The 15563-nt window shown below is 40.8% G+C and overlaps 1 protein-coding gene across 10 annotated transcripts in view; it reads right to left on the bottom strand.

The window, feature by feature from the left end:
- Nucleotides 1-15563, bottom strand: part of EHMT1 (euchromatic histone lysine methyltransferase 1) — a 167701-nt gene that overhangs the window by 109061 nt on the left and 43077 nt on the right. Inside the window, exon 1 of one of the 10 annotated variants that reach the window (XR_005222440.2) lies at nucleotides 419-561. The exons of 4 other annotated variants lie outside the window; for them this stretch is intronic. Coding sequence is in view for 3 of the 6 variants with exons in the window: in XM_037879306.2 (XP_037735234.2) it covers nucleotides 419-481 (63 nt within the window). In the remaining 3 variants the exon portion in view is untranslated. Of the gene's footprint in view, nucleotides 1-418; nucleotides 562-7543; nucleotides 7694-9494; nucleotides 9557-15563 lie in introns of those variants that run through there. 5 more of the 10 variants (XM_043530089.1, XM_043530088.1, XM_037879306.2 and 2 more) reach the window with 5 other exon arrangements.

Raw genomic sequence — 15563 nt, 5'->3', positions numbered from 1 at the left:
TAGATAAGTGAAAGACTCACTGAATTTGTAGAATCTGAGTGCAAGCGTCCTTCACCACACATAACTTAAGACCCAGAATTGTGTACAACAGTCTATTGAACAAAACATTCATCAGAAAACAGGCAGAAAGTAGGCAAAGCAAGCTCCTGAGCAGGTTACTCTGTAAATCTCCTCCTTTGAATGAAACCCTACACATCACCCTGCATGCTGCATCCATATGCAATATATTTCTGCCGTGCTGTTCTTCCTTTCGTAGGGCAAAAAATAAATAAAAAAATCCAGCCATGATTATCTTAACTGTCTTCCTCCTCTCAAAGGTTTTGTCCTTTACTACCTGACAACAGTCTGTCTGCGGACACAACCTGAGGGAATCTGCTATTTATGACACATGGAGGATGGACACTAGACGTTACTGTACCTGCAGACATCTGTTGTCTTCTTTTGATGAAGACTCAAAGAGTTGCATATTCCAGATCCTCATGAACAGTGATTCAGTTTCTGCTCATGTGATAAAAGCTCCCTCTACAGAGTGAGCATGCCCAGTGGAGACCATTTCACTGTTCACTCCAAGCTGCAGCCATTTCACAGAGAACCTGCACACTTCAGGGCTTCCATTGGAACAACTATTATCTCAGGCATCACAGGGATACTGCCTCTGTCCTGGTACAATACACAGTTAATAAAGATAATCTGTCAGCATTCTGACATAATGCCACACCTAAGACTGATCACTAGCCTGAAAAAACCTTTTAAAGCCATGCAATAATGTGTTCTGTTTCAGTGGCCTTCAAGAGTAGCTCTTGCCTACAAAAGGAGATGCTGCATATTAGCATTTAAAACTGAAGACACTCATGCTAATTATATTCTGTGTAATAAACTGTGCACCCTCTGAATGCTGGGCTAAATGCACATGGGTTAATCGGTAAATTTACAGTATCCAATTGAAAGTGAACTTGAGATCTGATACGCTAAGTTGAAGGACTGCAGTTTTTCACTTCAGGGATTCATAGTACAATATGACCTTACATAACCAGCCTTAAAAACATATCACAAAACACAGTCACTGAAAAGAAAAGTCAATGAATGGATAGCACAGTATTAGGTGCTGCAGTTCTGAGCTGAGACCATGTCAAACCATATGATACGACTAGCTCAGCTAGCAAGATCAAATAAGAAGTTTTAGCTTCAAAATCACAAGCAGTTTGTCTCCATTCCATTTAACAATTAAGCACAAACTCTTGGCAACCCCCATATCTGCTAAAGCTCCCAGTCAAACTGCCTGAGCAACTTGCAGGAACATCTGTAAGCAAAGATCAACTGGACTGGATTCAAATGTAAGAAGTGACATATTTATCATAATGCAAAATGAGGGGTTTTCTATGCTTAATACTTCTCAGGAAAACCTCCCACAGAGAAGGGAGGGATAGGGAAGAACAGAGGAGACAAGAGAAGGAAGGGAAATGCTTATATAGAATATAATGTCTCCTGTTAGTTCTTGAATATGGAAAATACAACTTTCCCATCAACTAGGACTGAAGACGTTTCTCTCAAGATTAAAACAAACATTCATTCAACTTATTGCATCACAATGGACTGAGATGAAGAGGAAAACCTAGCCTGTGTCAGACCTTAAAAATCCATAGCGCGATACTGAAATGTCCAATGATTTTATTTTCCTCAGACACTGCATAAGAATCAAGTATACTACATTTCTAGTTTTAACATTGAGCTACGAACCCATATCTGACAAGATTCCCCTTCTTTCCTCTCTTAGTGTCCATAGCAATGCATGGGACTTTAATGATCTTTTATTGTAGCAAGCTGAAAACGTAAACAGTCTCAATTTGCTCTAAACCAAGTATTTATTGCACCATTGCCCATATACAGTACATGTTAAGTTGTAATGGTTAAACAACAGCAGGGATCTTCCCTAATGCTGCATCAACTAAAACGACATTCTTTTCCTCTGTCCAAGCACTTCAGACAAGTTTCACTACCAAATGGTTAAAGTACACCAGTCTAAGCTGAGGGGATAAAATTGATAAAGAAAGAAAACTTGAGATGATAGAATAAAGCAAGGATATCACTTTCCCCCACTGGGTTTTTGTCTGATTCAGCTTTAAGTTATAATACATCTATAATGGGATTTTTTTTCTGGCCTTTCTATCGATCACTGGAAGTTGTAATGGTAACCTATTTAAGACAAAACAAAACAAAAAAAACCCTGACAATTCAGACAGAAATGTTACAAAAGTTTACTGTAGTTCTAACCAAAGATGGCTTTAAAACAGGTCTAATGTTTCCTCTATACTTATTTATGGCATGATCTTACAAAACTAACATTAAAAATGTGGGAATGGATACAGAGAAATTCATTACAAATGCAAAGTCAATGAGCTAACTTAGTCAAAACACATTTTCAGAGGAAGCTAAAAAAATGATATAAAAGCATGCTACAGTATTCGTTCTTTCAGTAGGCTCACTAATACAGTACGTCTTACTGCATCTCAGTGCGAGAAATGTTTTCGCTGCTAAGGTTAAAAAGACACTGAAAACAGAAGTTAATGCAAACTCCAATTTGCTTTTCAAATCTCCCCTCCATTTTGAAAGCACCTCCTCCAAAGCACTAAGCACTGATGATCCTCAGACAACATAGTGGGACGGTTTCAGCAATTATACTAAAAACTCAAGCAAAGCAATCAATTAGCATCTTACCAGGAACATTTCACAAAGTCACAATGACACTATATAAAAGGATCAAGATTATTTGTGTGTTGGTTGGTGAGGTAATGGTCAAGTTCTTTACATTTATGAAGGCAAAAGAGAAAACAATAGCTTCTAAACGGCCCTTAAAACACTGCACGTACCATAAGCTGCATCACACTGGCATCGAAAAGCCAATATCCTAAAGTAACTCTGTTGTGTGCATCATGTCTCAGGAGAGAAATTGGAACTAACGTTCAATGGAATGCTGCAAGTCACATTGAGATAATCAGTTACAATACCTAAGAAGTGAAGTTAAACAACAGTCTTGTTCGCAGCTCTGGAGTTTAACTGTGTCCCGACAGACCCAAACGCTATCATGTTATTGTTTGATGCCCAGGGCAAAGCTGCACTGTTGTTTTAAGGTGCTTGGTATTTGATGGAAGCTATAGACAGTGCTTCTTGCTGTTTCTTTCTTGGTCCACATGAACAACAGTCCTGCTTAGGCCACATGACCTAGCTCCCTCTACAGGTTCCTATGCCACAGTAAGCATGCTCAGATAGGAGACCATTTCCTTTCAGCCTCTCTCAGTGTTGTGGAAACTGCAGCCATTTCATGGAAGCCAGGCAGTGCACAGACACAACCTCTTTCTAGACAGATCTTGCAAGACATTAAGAGGAGCCATCTTTTGCCTCTCTCTCTCCCCCTCGCATGCTCTCTCACACACACAGATTGAAGCAGAAAACTACTGACATTTCAGATGAGAAGATGGTTGAACAATTTAACTATTCAGTGACTTTACACATGTAAAATCAAGTTGAATTGATCTTTCCTTTCCATCCACCCCTCAGGAAAATCAAATCCTTCTCTAAAATGGATGTTAGTTGAATGAATTCACACACAAATTAAACAAAACAGTCATTTGTTTCCAAGTAAGGTTTTTTCCTTCCCCCTCCCCTTGAATTAACCTAAGTATACCTGAGAAATTTCACCCTCAAACTCTCTCTAGTGTGGACTGCCTTTCCCAGGGACAGCTTATCACTTTTTTTTTTTTTAAATGTGTTCTACAGGGGACCATAAAATAACAGGAATCTTATTTTTAAACTCCTGATTCTCTGGCCTCATTTCTGTGATTCAGAGTTTGAATATCCTTTTAGGACCTCACATTTAAAGAGAAAGACAGCAGAACAACCACCTTCCTTCACAAAGGACTCATGGCTCCTAAGAAGCTTTTGCTTAATTCACACCATTATATATGTCATTTTCACAATGGAAATAAAAGTGGGAGGAAAAGGGAGGTTTTTCCTTCTGTGAGAAGAGCAATATTTTGCCTCCCTCTCCAATTCATACTTGACGTCTACCCAGAAACGAAGTTGCTTTTCTGTCTTCTCTGAAGCTACCTTAAAAGTACAGCAAAGAGGTGATCTTAAGAGAGAGAGTAACTTTCCCTAGAAATGAGGGTGCTTCTCTTGGAACCCTTGTTTACTTTTCCATTGTTAAAAAAACTGCTCATCGGTGCCACCACAATCTCTTAGAACACCTCCTTCCTCCCTCAATGACTATTTAGGGGAATTATGTCCTAAACATAGGATGACCAGATGTCCTGATTTTATAGGGACAGTCCCGGTTTTTGGGTCTTTTTCTTATATAGACTTCTATTACCCCCCACCCCGTCCCGATTTTTCACACTTGCTGTCTGGTCACCCTACTTAAACAGAAGGCCGGATCCCTGAGCTCCCATTGATTCGAATGGGCGTGGAAGGTGCTGAATGCTCGCTCAGCACCTCGCAGGAATCATAATTCGATAATATTCTGAGAGGTCAGCTTGTGAATTATGCTGCTGCAATCACATTCCACCCCACATTCTGAAAGCTGGGTGTCTTCAAAGGTTTTAAAGCCAAAAACTCAACAAGTCTGATGCTGCTGTTAGCCATTCTGAAGTGTAAAAATGCCCCGTGACTGTCTATGGAGAATGCTGTGAAACACTACGCTGTGGTGATGCTGGTGAGATATGAGCTCTTTGGAAGATGCTCCTGCGTTTTTATATGACTGTGCAGAATATCTCATTAATATAGCAGCCCTAGAACGAAAAGGTTAAATTTATAATGGGCAGACAGGGTGTATGTAATTCAGAACATATTGTATTCCTAACAATCCTAATTTACAAATTCCTTCAGCTTTAACATGCAGTTACTTGGCAATCAACATTTCTATTTTGGAAATGCAAAACTTCCACTTTTCCCCTTCATTTAGCTTCTGCACACAGGAAGCTTGTACTGTACAAATAAAGCTTTGCCAGGGTACCAAATGCATCATGCATATTTCACCTTCAAGAAGAGAGATCCAGTTTATTGCTTTAACCACAGTAACCATTTGCTCAGCAAAGAGAAGTATTGTTATTTTTCTTTGGGAGGGGAGACGTGGCAGGGATCAAAGACATTTCAGTGGATCCACAGAGCAAAGTCATACTAGTCATGATCATAGCCTTATGTCAGTGAAGCAGGCAGTAAAGATGGCTGCTTCCATTCACTCTCACTTTTGCTGCAGCTCCATTGAAATGCTGAAGATCATTTTAGAGACAATTCTGCTTCTAAATTTCATATGTTCTTGTATTTCCCTCTACTGACCTCCCACCTAATTTTGTAGCATTACGGACAGACAGCCACATGAAAATACAATCTTTGGGATTCATCTGTTCATGTTGCTTTTATTAATTCCCCCAAATCATCAACCTCTGGTTGCAATATCACAGGTGATGGCTCTGTAAGTGATTCGGTTGACATAATGAATTTGTGTGAGGGAGAGCAGGAGGAAATGAACTCTTAAAAGCAAAGATCCTGTCTTCATGCAAATATCACTAGCAATAAGGGGAGAGAAACACACAAAGCATGATGTATACACTCAATTGTCTCTAAAAGGGACTGCTTTTCAGCAATTGCCATGAGGTGGCAGTGGACCTTTAAGGCTATCTTACCTTTCACACAAACACAGTAGGAAAGTGTCACATGAGCCTTAGCCTCTGAAACTACTAAGTCAAACTTCCTCTTCCAGGAGACTTGACCATACATGATAATTTCAGCCCCAATTTTCTCAACACCAGAGACTCAGTGGGGGAGGGAGAAGAAGCCAATGAGATCAATCATGAAAAGCTATAAATATATTCCACATATGAGCCAATGAAAATGAAAGCTTTGCTTATACACTGCATTGTCACAATCCATGTATTTCATATACACACACACTTATTTTTTCCTCATACACTTCTCCACTATTAGCCCACCATCACCTATTACTAATGAGAAATGCTATATATCCAGACATGTACCATAGAGGTCTGAGGCGCAGGACTGACCTTCTGAAAGGCACTTTAAAACTGACACCAAACTTACTACAAAGTTGATAAATCAAACAAGCTATTTAACGATTGCGTCATGCTTTCCTTGTGCTCCAACAATTCTCAGCAAAGGCAATGGGAGAATTGGATGTGCAAGAAATGCAGGTTTAGGCAATAAATATGCACGTTAATTTAGGTAATAAACTGACTCATCACTCAACAGATTGATCTAACCATGTAAGGCAGTCATCTGGAACTGAGCAATAAAATCAAAACCTGCAGGTTTCACTCTTAAACAGTCACACACTAAAGTACATTATAAGGAACAACCAGAGTTGTCCTAACGAGTCAAACTCCTTTACTGGATGTAGTCTAAAGATGGACCGTAATCACAGAGATTTCTGTTAATGAAAAATGCAAAATGCACTAACTTTGTAATTCCAAAACTCCATTCTTCATACTGTTCTAAATCCAATACCCTCATTTGTATCTTTTTTTAGAACCAGGCTGATATGAATTTGGACAGCCAATACCATGTTCCCCATAGAGTATATACAGTATCTCAGCACTGACTAGATGTTTCTATAATCACCAAACTTCCCCCTTTCTCTACACTAAGTAAGACTGTCACTACACCTCCCTACAACAAACACTGACAGCCAATTTAAATGTTTTATTAACACTATACCATGTGGCTTGCTAGTACACCAACTGAAGTCAATCACCTCCTTCTACTGCACCAGTCAGCTGGTGATTAAAAATCCCATGGAAAAAGCTAGCAATTGCATACCCAATGCAAAAACCCAACCCAACACAGAATACAGATTGCTGTTCTTCCCCTCAAACTTACTTGCCAACACTAAACCCTGTTGACTCCAGCCTGACAACTAGCATAAATCACCATGTGGGCCAAGGAGCAGCATATATAGATTTCCCCACTTCTTGCAAAATTAAAAAGACAATTGATTTCATGGAGTTTAATTTGTTTATAATCATTTGAATGCAAAATAAAAAAGGGAGTTAGTTTTACATTCCTTTGCACTCCCATAACCCCAAACAGCTTTGGATTCAAACTGAAATGTAGATCTGCTCCTTTTCAGTGTTACAAATAATAATAATTAACAACTGAGGTTACCACAATCCTACACTGAGCGTGATCACATGTTCTCCAACATGAAGGCACAATCAGGCAAATCCAAAGCCTTCGCTGCCAGCCCTGTCTCCGAGTGGCCTGCCTGTTGTTGCTTTATGTCATAACCCTAACATTAGACAGGTTCTTTCTTTATATAGGTTTGCAAGTCAGTATAGGTCATTATTTTAAAATCCTCCACGCTGATCAGCAGGAAGCAGTTTGAAGCCATCTTATGTGAGTGGTTAACTATGCTGTTTTTGAATCAATTCCAACGCTTTCCTCAAGAACCATTCCATCTGGTCTATTTACTCCCAAATCAGAATCCCTACGGAAGCCCCATGGCACGTGAATTAAATTTCCAGAATTCCCCTACCTCTGTGGTTCTGTCTGAAGAGAGCTGCTGTTTCCTTCCAGATCCTGACTTCAGGCCTATAACTCCTTCAGCCACAAATCCATCTCACTCTATGGGTGCAGCTTCCACCCTGGAGCATGCTCAGTAAAGGCATCTTCAGCCATTTCAGAGCTTTAATGAAATGTAAGCATAAGGAAGTGTCATTAGCAAAAAAGGTGCAGGATTCATCATGATCCAGTCAACCTCACTGTTTCCATCCACTGTGTCATCAAGGTTAATCTTTCAATATGTGGAATGCAGGCTGCATTTTCAGTTGTCAAGCATTATTTTAGAACAAAAGCAAGGAGAACATCTTGTCTCTGGCAAGCTTTATGCAAAAAGTAGCATTTAACAGTGACACTGAAACTAGCATATTTTCACCTTAGGCCTTTCACAGATGAGAACATTTTCATAAGAAGTCATTAAAAAATGCATTTACAGCAGACTTAAACTGATGCTTTGAGTGCACTATGCAAATAGTGCTTTTCATCTTAAAACTAAATCTACATTAATTTAGTCTATATTACCTGGAAAACTATTCCAAAGGAAAGTTACAACGCATGATGGGAAAAGAAAATTGCAACATACATCAAATTACTTTTTAAGAAACCAAACAAACAAGGATATTTGTTGTTGTCCAATCAACCCTCAATTCATTTTTCAACACTAGTTCAGCAAAATACATAGAGTATTTTTTCCCTCCAAACTTCTTTACAAATTACAAAATACACAAAGTCACTGAATATTGAAGTCCATCGGCATTTTTCACTGGCACAGTGCAAATCTTGTGAACTACTCTTCTTGTGAAAACTATGAACTTTCTTCTGTAAACCTTTACTCCTTACTGACGTGAGTAGTCCCATTAGTTCAACAGGGCTACTTACATAAGGAAAAACTAGTTGTATGAGTAACGGTTTGCAGGAATGGGCACAAAACTAGCCATTAGCCCCGACAAAGTTTTATTTTACACCCTACTCCTTATCTTGGGTCTTAGCCAAAAAACCTCTGGACACTGAAATCAGTTAACCGTCCATGCGCACCACTAACTGACACTGGGGTTTTCTATGCATCCCATAACTAACACTTCTTTAGTTCATGTACAGAGTCTACTTCAATGCAACTGTTTTGGGCCTTCGAAGAACAACCTGATATTCACAACACAGCATTTCACAGAAACCCTGGACTAGCTTAGCGGGTAACTGGGTCAGGAGAGTGCCTCTTTTTCTAAGCTAAATTTCCAAGGAGGCAAATTAGAGCCACCCGAATGACAAAAAGGGGATTCAAATATATTTAATGCAATAAACCAAGTTAAAGGTACCGTTTTCATCTATCTACAGCATACTCACATGCCAGGTGGACATTTCTCGCATGTAGCTTACATTTGGTATGCAATGAATTCACAATTTATATATATATATACACACACACACACAAATTCAATATAGCACTCTACAGCCAATTAGTAGTTTTTAGCTTTAACCAAATTATTTTGGGGGTAGTAAAGTGCTGATGATGGCTTCCCGTTCACTTTCAAAGCATTGACATTCACTATTCACACATCCTTTCGAGCAGAGCATCAGTGAGATGCATTTCACCAGAGTATATTTTGGAGTACAACGCAGTTGGTAAAAAGAAAAGGAGTACTTGTGGCACCTTAGAGACTAACAAATTTATTAGAGCATAAGCTTTCGTGAGCTACAGCTCACTTCATATCCAATTATGCTCTAATAAATTTGTTAGTCTCTAAGGTGCCACAAGTACTCCTTGTCTTTTTACGGATACAGACTAACACGACTGCTACTCTGAAACCTGTCATTATGCAAGACAGTTAGTAAAGTGACCCATGATAAATTTACTATGTAAAAAGTGTGTGTTTATATCCACTCAAGCCTTCAGTTCTCCCAAAACATTTCATCATATCACCCATACTCACAAACTGAAGTAGCAATTTGGCCCCATGACACTTTCTTTATGGGGATGTGTTGTAGGTCCGTCATTTTCAATGCAGGTCAGTGTTCTCCTTACATCATAATTGGCAAATCTAAGATATTATATAGGTTTTAATTACACACAAATTGGCATAGCCTGCTGATGAATTCCATCCCCTCCTCCTCTCTTTACCTTTAAATTGAAGGTAATTTAAAAATAATATGCAGACCATATAATCCTGCGGCATGTCTGCTAAATGTAAGCGTTTGCAACTCGTGCAGCTCAAGCATGTCAGGTTTGTTTCCTTGGAAACAAAGACCAATTTGTAAGCATTGCCTTTTTAAAAAAAAATATAAGGAAGATGTACCTGCAACTCTTGTTGATAAAAAGGAATTAAAGCTGCTTCACATATCATCAAGGTTCTTACAGAACTATCAATAGTCAGACAGTGCAGCAAGCCAATTGTTCATTAAGGGGACAGACTGGCTTGCAATTATATAAAACCCCCTTTTCCGTAGCTATCTGCCCAAGGCATTTGCTTTGTTTCCCTGGGAAGTGGTAGAGAAAGAAAGAAAGGAAATCAAGATTCAATCCCATGCCCTAGACTAGGTACTCTGTTTCCAGTGGATGAGCAGACTAAGTGGGAAACCCTTAACACAGTTCCACAAGGTATGTTAGCACAGTTCAAAATACACCTGCCATCAACGCAGACTGAAGAGCGGCAACATGTCCAATAGAAACAGTAACCTTTCCCAGATTTGTTTTGTTAGTTTTATCTCCAAAACTTCAGGCCAAGGGCATGCATTAGGGTTTATGTGCAAAGGCAGCCTTACTACACAGTCATAACTCTTCTCGTAGGGCTGTTCACACGGAAAGGTCCGCGAGCTGAAGGCCAATTGGGGCTGCAGGAAGCGGCACGGGCCAAGGGACGTGCTGGCTGCCCTTCCCGCAGCCCCCATTGGCCTGGAGCGGTGAACCATGGCCAGTGGGAGCCACAATCGGCCGAACCTGCGGACGCGGCAGGTAAACAAACTGGTCCGGCCCGCCAGGGGCTTTCCCTGAACAAGCAGCGGACCGGCTTTGAGAACCATTGAGCTAGAGCCTGATCTGCCAAGGTGCTGAGCACCTGCAGCTCCCATTGACTTCATCTGGAGTTGCTGGGACTTGGCACCTCTGAAAATCAGGACTCAGAAAGTCGAATGAATACATATAAAAGAGTAAATAAAGTGATGGCTCCTAATGCATATTCTTCTGAAGACTGACTCAGCACAGAGTTCATCTTAAAACAAGCTAGGACTCAAGGCCAGCTTGCAATCTCTGCTTGAGTTGATGTGGGCCTGATTCTGCTCTCCCTTATATGTGTTTAAATCACAAGTAACAGCAATGAAATCAATGGAGATACTGATGTGAGAAGCTGATGTGAGAGGAGAACTGGCCCCAGCATACCTCATATTGTTATTCTGAATGCAACCCGCAGGGCACTTTCCAAATACAGAACGTGATGCCCAGGAAATCAGGCAAGCTACAGAGAAGGGGAAAGGGATGCAACCTACAAACCTCTGTCCTATTTAAATTGTCTTTTAATGGTAAAAGCTAAGTGTTTACCTTTACTTGATCTACAAAAACAAAGCAAACCACCTTCAAGTCCTCGTAACTGATGACTTATTGTTATAGTAGATTATAGATCCCCAGAATACAGCCACATCACCAATATCTAGTAAAACTGCATTTCTTTCTTGCAAATGGAGAGCAAGGCATTGAGACCTCTGTGCCATCAATCACCTAATTTTCAACAGTACTCTGTCCAAAGCTTCAGCAAGGTTAATCTGCAACGAGTGTGCTTGGAAACGTTTAAAAATCAGGCCTTCAGCTCTTATCCATCAGAGGCTTTTAGAAGAGGCTTTCTGCTTGAAAATGCCAATTTACTGATGGAACGACCTTGTGACCCACTGGAACATGCTCACAGTAGAACCCAGGCAGTAGCCTGAAGGGTAAAATTTGACATTAAAAACATGCATGTGCCAAGGGAAACTGCCCTAGATCAGTGGTTCTCAAGCTTTCCAGACTACTGTGCCCCTTTCAGGAGTCTGACTTGACTTGCATACCCCAAGGTTCACCTCACTTAAAAACTACATGTTTACAAAATCAGACATAAAAAGCACAGAAGTGTCACAGCTCACTATTGCTGAAAAATTGCTGACTTTCTCATTTTTACCATATCATTATAAAACAATGTGATTGGAATATAAATATTGTACTTACCTTTCAGAATGATACTTGAGCCTATTTTTCACTTGTGAAGCCGAAACCCAAGTAGCACAACCCGTAACTTAGCTTCGGGAGGGCCCCTGTGGCTTGGGGCCCTGGACAACTGCCCTGCTTGCTACCCCCTAATGCCAGCCCTGTGTACGTTTCCATGATTTTATTGTGCATTGCCCATGCCCTGTCCATGACTTTTAGTAAAAAAAACCCATGCCAAAATCATAGGATTATAGATAGAGCAGTATAAACAAGTCACTGTCTGTATGAAATTTTAGTTTGTACTGACTTTGCTAGTGCTCTTTACGTAGCCTGTTATAAAATTAGGCAAATATCTAGATGAGCTGATGTACACCTGGAAGATCTCTGCGTACCCCCAGGGGTACGCGTACCCTTGGTTGAGAACCACTGCCTTAGAGCATGAAGCTCTATCTTAAAAGCAAATCCATTGTCAGTACATTGACTTTTCAATTGACAGGGAATGGCATTTAACTGGTTTAATGCAATTTTCCAATCATAGCCCAGTCTGAAATACTGTAATACCAAAGGCAAATTCTCCAGCCAACCCCCCACAAATGTACGTTTTCACCTCCTGCAGCTTATTCTTATAATACTAGATTTGTCCAAACCAATGTAGATGTTCTTGGAGGCTTTGACAATTTCCAAGCCCTAATTATCTATGTGTCTCAACTACAAAGACACATTAAATACCCAAAAGAGCATTTAAAATCACCTAAAAGTGGATATAAGGAAAGATTATAATCTTCTTAATTTTATTACTACAAATAATAAAAATACTTAGCACTTTTCATCTCTAAATCCCAAAGTGCTGTATAAAAGGTGGCGATAATGAAACTTGCCCATTTTATAGATGGAAAAACTGAGGCACAGAGAGGCAAAGGCCAAAAGTTTGAAAAGTGGCCTTAGGCTATGTCTATACTACCCTGCAGTTTGGACTGAAGGGGTGTGAATAGCAGAGCGCCCCAGAGTGCTGATCTGTAACACCCCCATGCGGATGCTGGGAGCACGAACTAAAAGGTTCCTAGTCACACGAACAAAAACCTCTTCAAAACAGGATTATGTTAATGTGACCTAGGAACCTTTTAGTTCATGCTCCCCCAGCATCCACATGGGGGTGTTACAGTTCAGCACTCTGGGGACACTCTGCTATTCACACCACTGCAGGGTCCAGACTGAAGGGTGGCATAGACAAGCTCTTCGTTTAGTGTACTGCGCATGAGGATGGGTCTTCAGGGACCTAGATTCTACTCCAGGCCCTGCCACTGATTCACTGTGTCACCTCGGGCATGCCACTTTAGCCAACATTTAGGCCACTGCTTTTGGTTTCCCAATTTGAGATACTTTGGGTCTGACTTCAAAATTCAATGGGATTCGGGCATCTAACTCCTTTAAAAATCCCAGCATTAATTATTTTAAAACAAGAGTAAATATTACCAAACAGAAGGAGCAGTGATGTTATTTTTTCTTTATATATTCCCCTCCCCAAAAATAACTTTTAGTTGATGGGGAAAATTTGTACACAAAATGTATTTAAACAAAAAGTTATACTTTTAATCAAGGCACTTCTTTTTATGATAACTACTCAACCAGTATTTAAACCAGACTGCATCCTGCTGTTTTAGAGTCTGTGACACTCGGACACTAACCGGTCAGTGTCACAAGAGGTCACCCTTCAAGAAGTTAGTCACTGCCAGCAGCAAGCTCAGAAAAACCACTTGTGAAAATTATTTCTTTGCTGGAGTGGCAGGGACACAGCCCAATAGGGTCAGGCAGCTGACAGCAGGAGTTGCTACATCATGTGGTTTGTACCAATAAACATTTGCCAGTTTTTTAGGTAACAATGTAATAGGGCAACAACAGGATATGTAAAAATATTGGGTCAGACCACTTGCTTGTTAACAGGTTTAAATATTGCCTCCCGTTCTCCCTTTCTTCTGCACCCTTGTTAGTGCCCCAGCACATGCTGCTTGCAAATACCTAAGTAACAAAGAATGAATGCTTGGGGCCACTCGTGTTCCTGGAGATGTGTGAACACTAATTTAAAAGAGGAAAGGTAGCCATGGCATTTGGTGTATTGGCCTATTTAACCATCCTATTTAAATATGTTTCATAATTTGCCATGACAAAGGCCCAACGTTCATCTTCTATAAGAATAAGCCTTTGTCATGGCAGAAAACGGGGAGAATGGGAAGTAGTTGCTGTTCCTGAGGGCTTGTCTACACTTACGAGGGGGTTCGACATGCTGCGATCAATGCATCGGCAGTCCATTTAGTGGGTCTAGATCACTCTCCTGTCGACTCCTGTACTCCACCTGAACGAGAAGCGCAGTCAACGGGAGAGCGTCTCCAGCTGACATCGCATAGTGTGGACCCCGCAGTAAGTAGATTCAAGTACGTCGACTTCAGCTACATTCAGCCACACGGCTACCCTCTGGTATGTTATTCATGAAGCTGAAGTTGCATAACTTAGATCGATCTCCCCCTGTAGTGTAGACAAGGCCTCAGTCTGCCATAGGCTAGCTGTCTGATCTTGGCCAGGAAGATGTGAGGCTTTATTTGTTAACATCTGGAGTGGCTTTGAGACTTTCAGAGAGAAGGTGCCAGATAAATGCAAAACATTAGTAGTATTATTCTGAGTTTTCAGAGTGCTGTGCTAGGCAAAGTGGCCATTTGCTTTTGAAATGTTTTCAATTCAGCAATCCAGCCTCTCTGCTATTCTTTGCTTTCTCGCAGACACAGTAGCTCATATCTATCCTTGGTGTAAATCCAGCGAAGTCAAAGGAGTTACACTGGGGTGAACTTTGTCTAGCGACAAAAACTACTCTTTCCCCAACTCTCATTGGGCAAGAAAAATGCAAAGGCCCAGGGCTCAACATGTTGATGTTTTGTACTAGGCTCAGACTAGCTCTCCAGGCGCTGAGCTTTACAACTGTGTATTGGGTTCTGGCCCTGAAGTACAATCCTGCATCGAGCGTACGGCTGATCTTTGGAACAAGGGGCCAGATCCTCGTTTTCCTGCACCTTGTGCGGTCATTGACACCAGTGCAGTACTATTCTAACTTGGTAGCATTTTACACCCCGCTTTGCATAAGTGTGACCGCACAGTGTGCATGGGTAATGGAGAATCAGGCTCAAGATCTTTTAAGGCAGGAAACCTACTCACAGATGTCATCAACAATCTGATCACTCAGGCCTCAATTAAATAAACTCAAGTCAGCTTGCTTTCCTCCAGCAGCTGGGTAACATTTCCCACTTGTTCTGCAGTTTCACATGAGGCTTATTAGTAGCTGGATCATTCCTAGTACGTGCTCACTTGATCTCATCCAGAAAACCAGAATTAGCCTTAGTGAGGATACTTCAGACTCAGCTGACTGAATGGCTTTGCTCAATTTATCCCTGTAGGCCTTTGATCTAATCACTTACTTCGGGAGTTAAATCTTGTTTTCACCTACCCCATGAGGGTAGGATTTAGCCAATCAGAAAGATTCCCAGGACCAGCCATCCTATTCCTACAGTCAGCAGTAGAAAACATGCAAACCAGAAACCTTTTCACTGCAGTGAGGTGTGTGTTTTATACAGCGTTACCATGGCGCATTCATTAGGCTTCAGCACAGTCTGTGTGGTGATCTTTCCCCAAACAGGTTAATGTCAAGCTAAATACTGGTAGATCACCTTGCAAATATTATTTAGCTCCTTTATTGAGCCCCTGGTGTCTTTAGCTGTCACTAGAGAGCAACAGCAACAAGGGAACTGCGAATCTGGGCTGGCAAAGCACCTCACAGCCTCAACTACAC

The sequence above is a fragment of the Chelonia mydas genome, chromosome 16 (assembly GCF_015237465.2).
Source record: "Chelonia mydas isolate rCheMyd1 chromosome 16, rCheMyd1.pri.v2, whole genome shotgun sequence".
Classification (NCBI taxonomy): domain Eukaryota; kingdom Metazoa; phylum Chordata; order Testudines; family Cheloniidae; genus Chelonia; species Chelonia mydas.
This window is presented reverse-complemented; position numbering and strand designations above follow the sequence as displayed.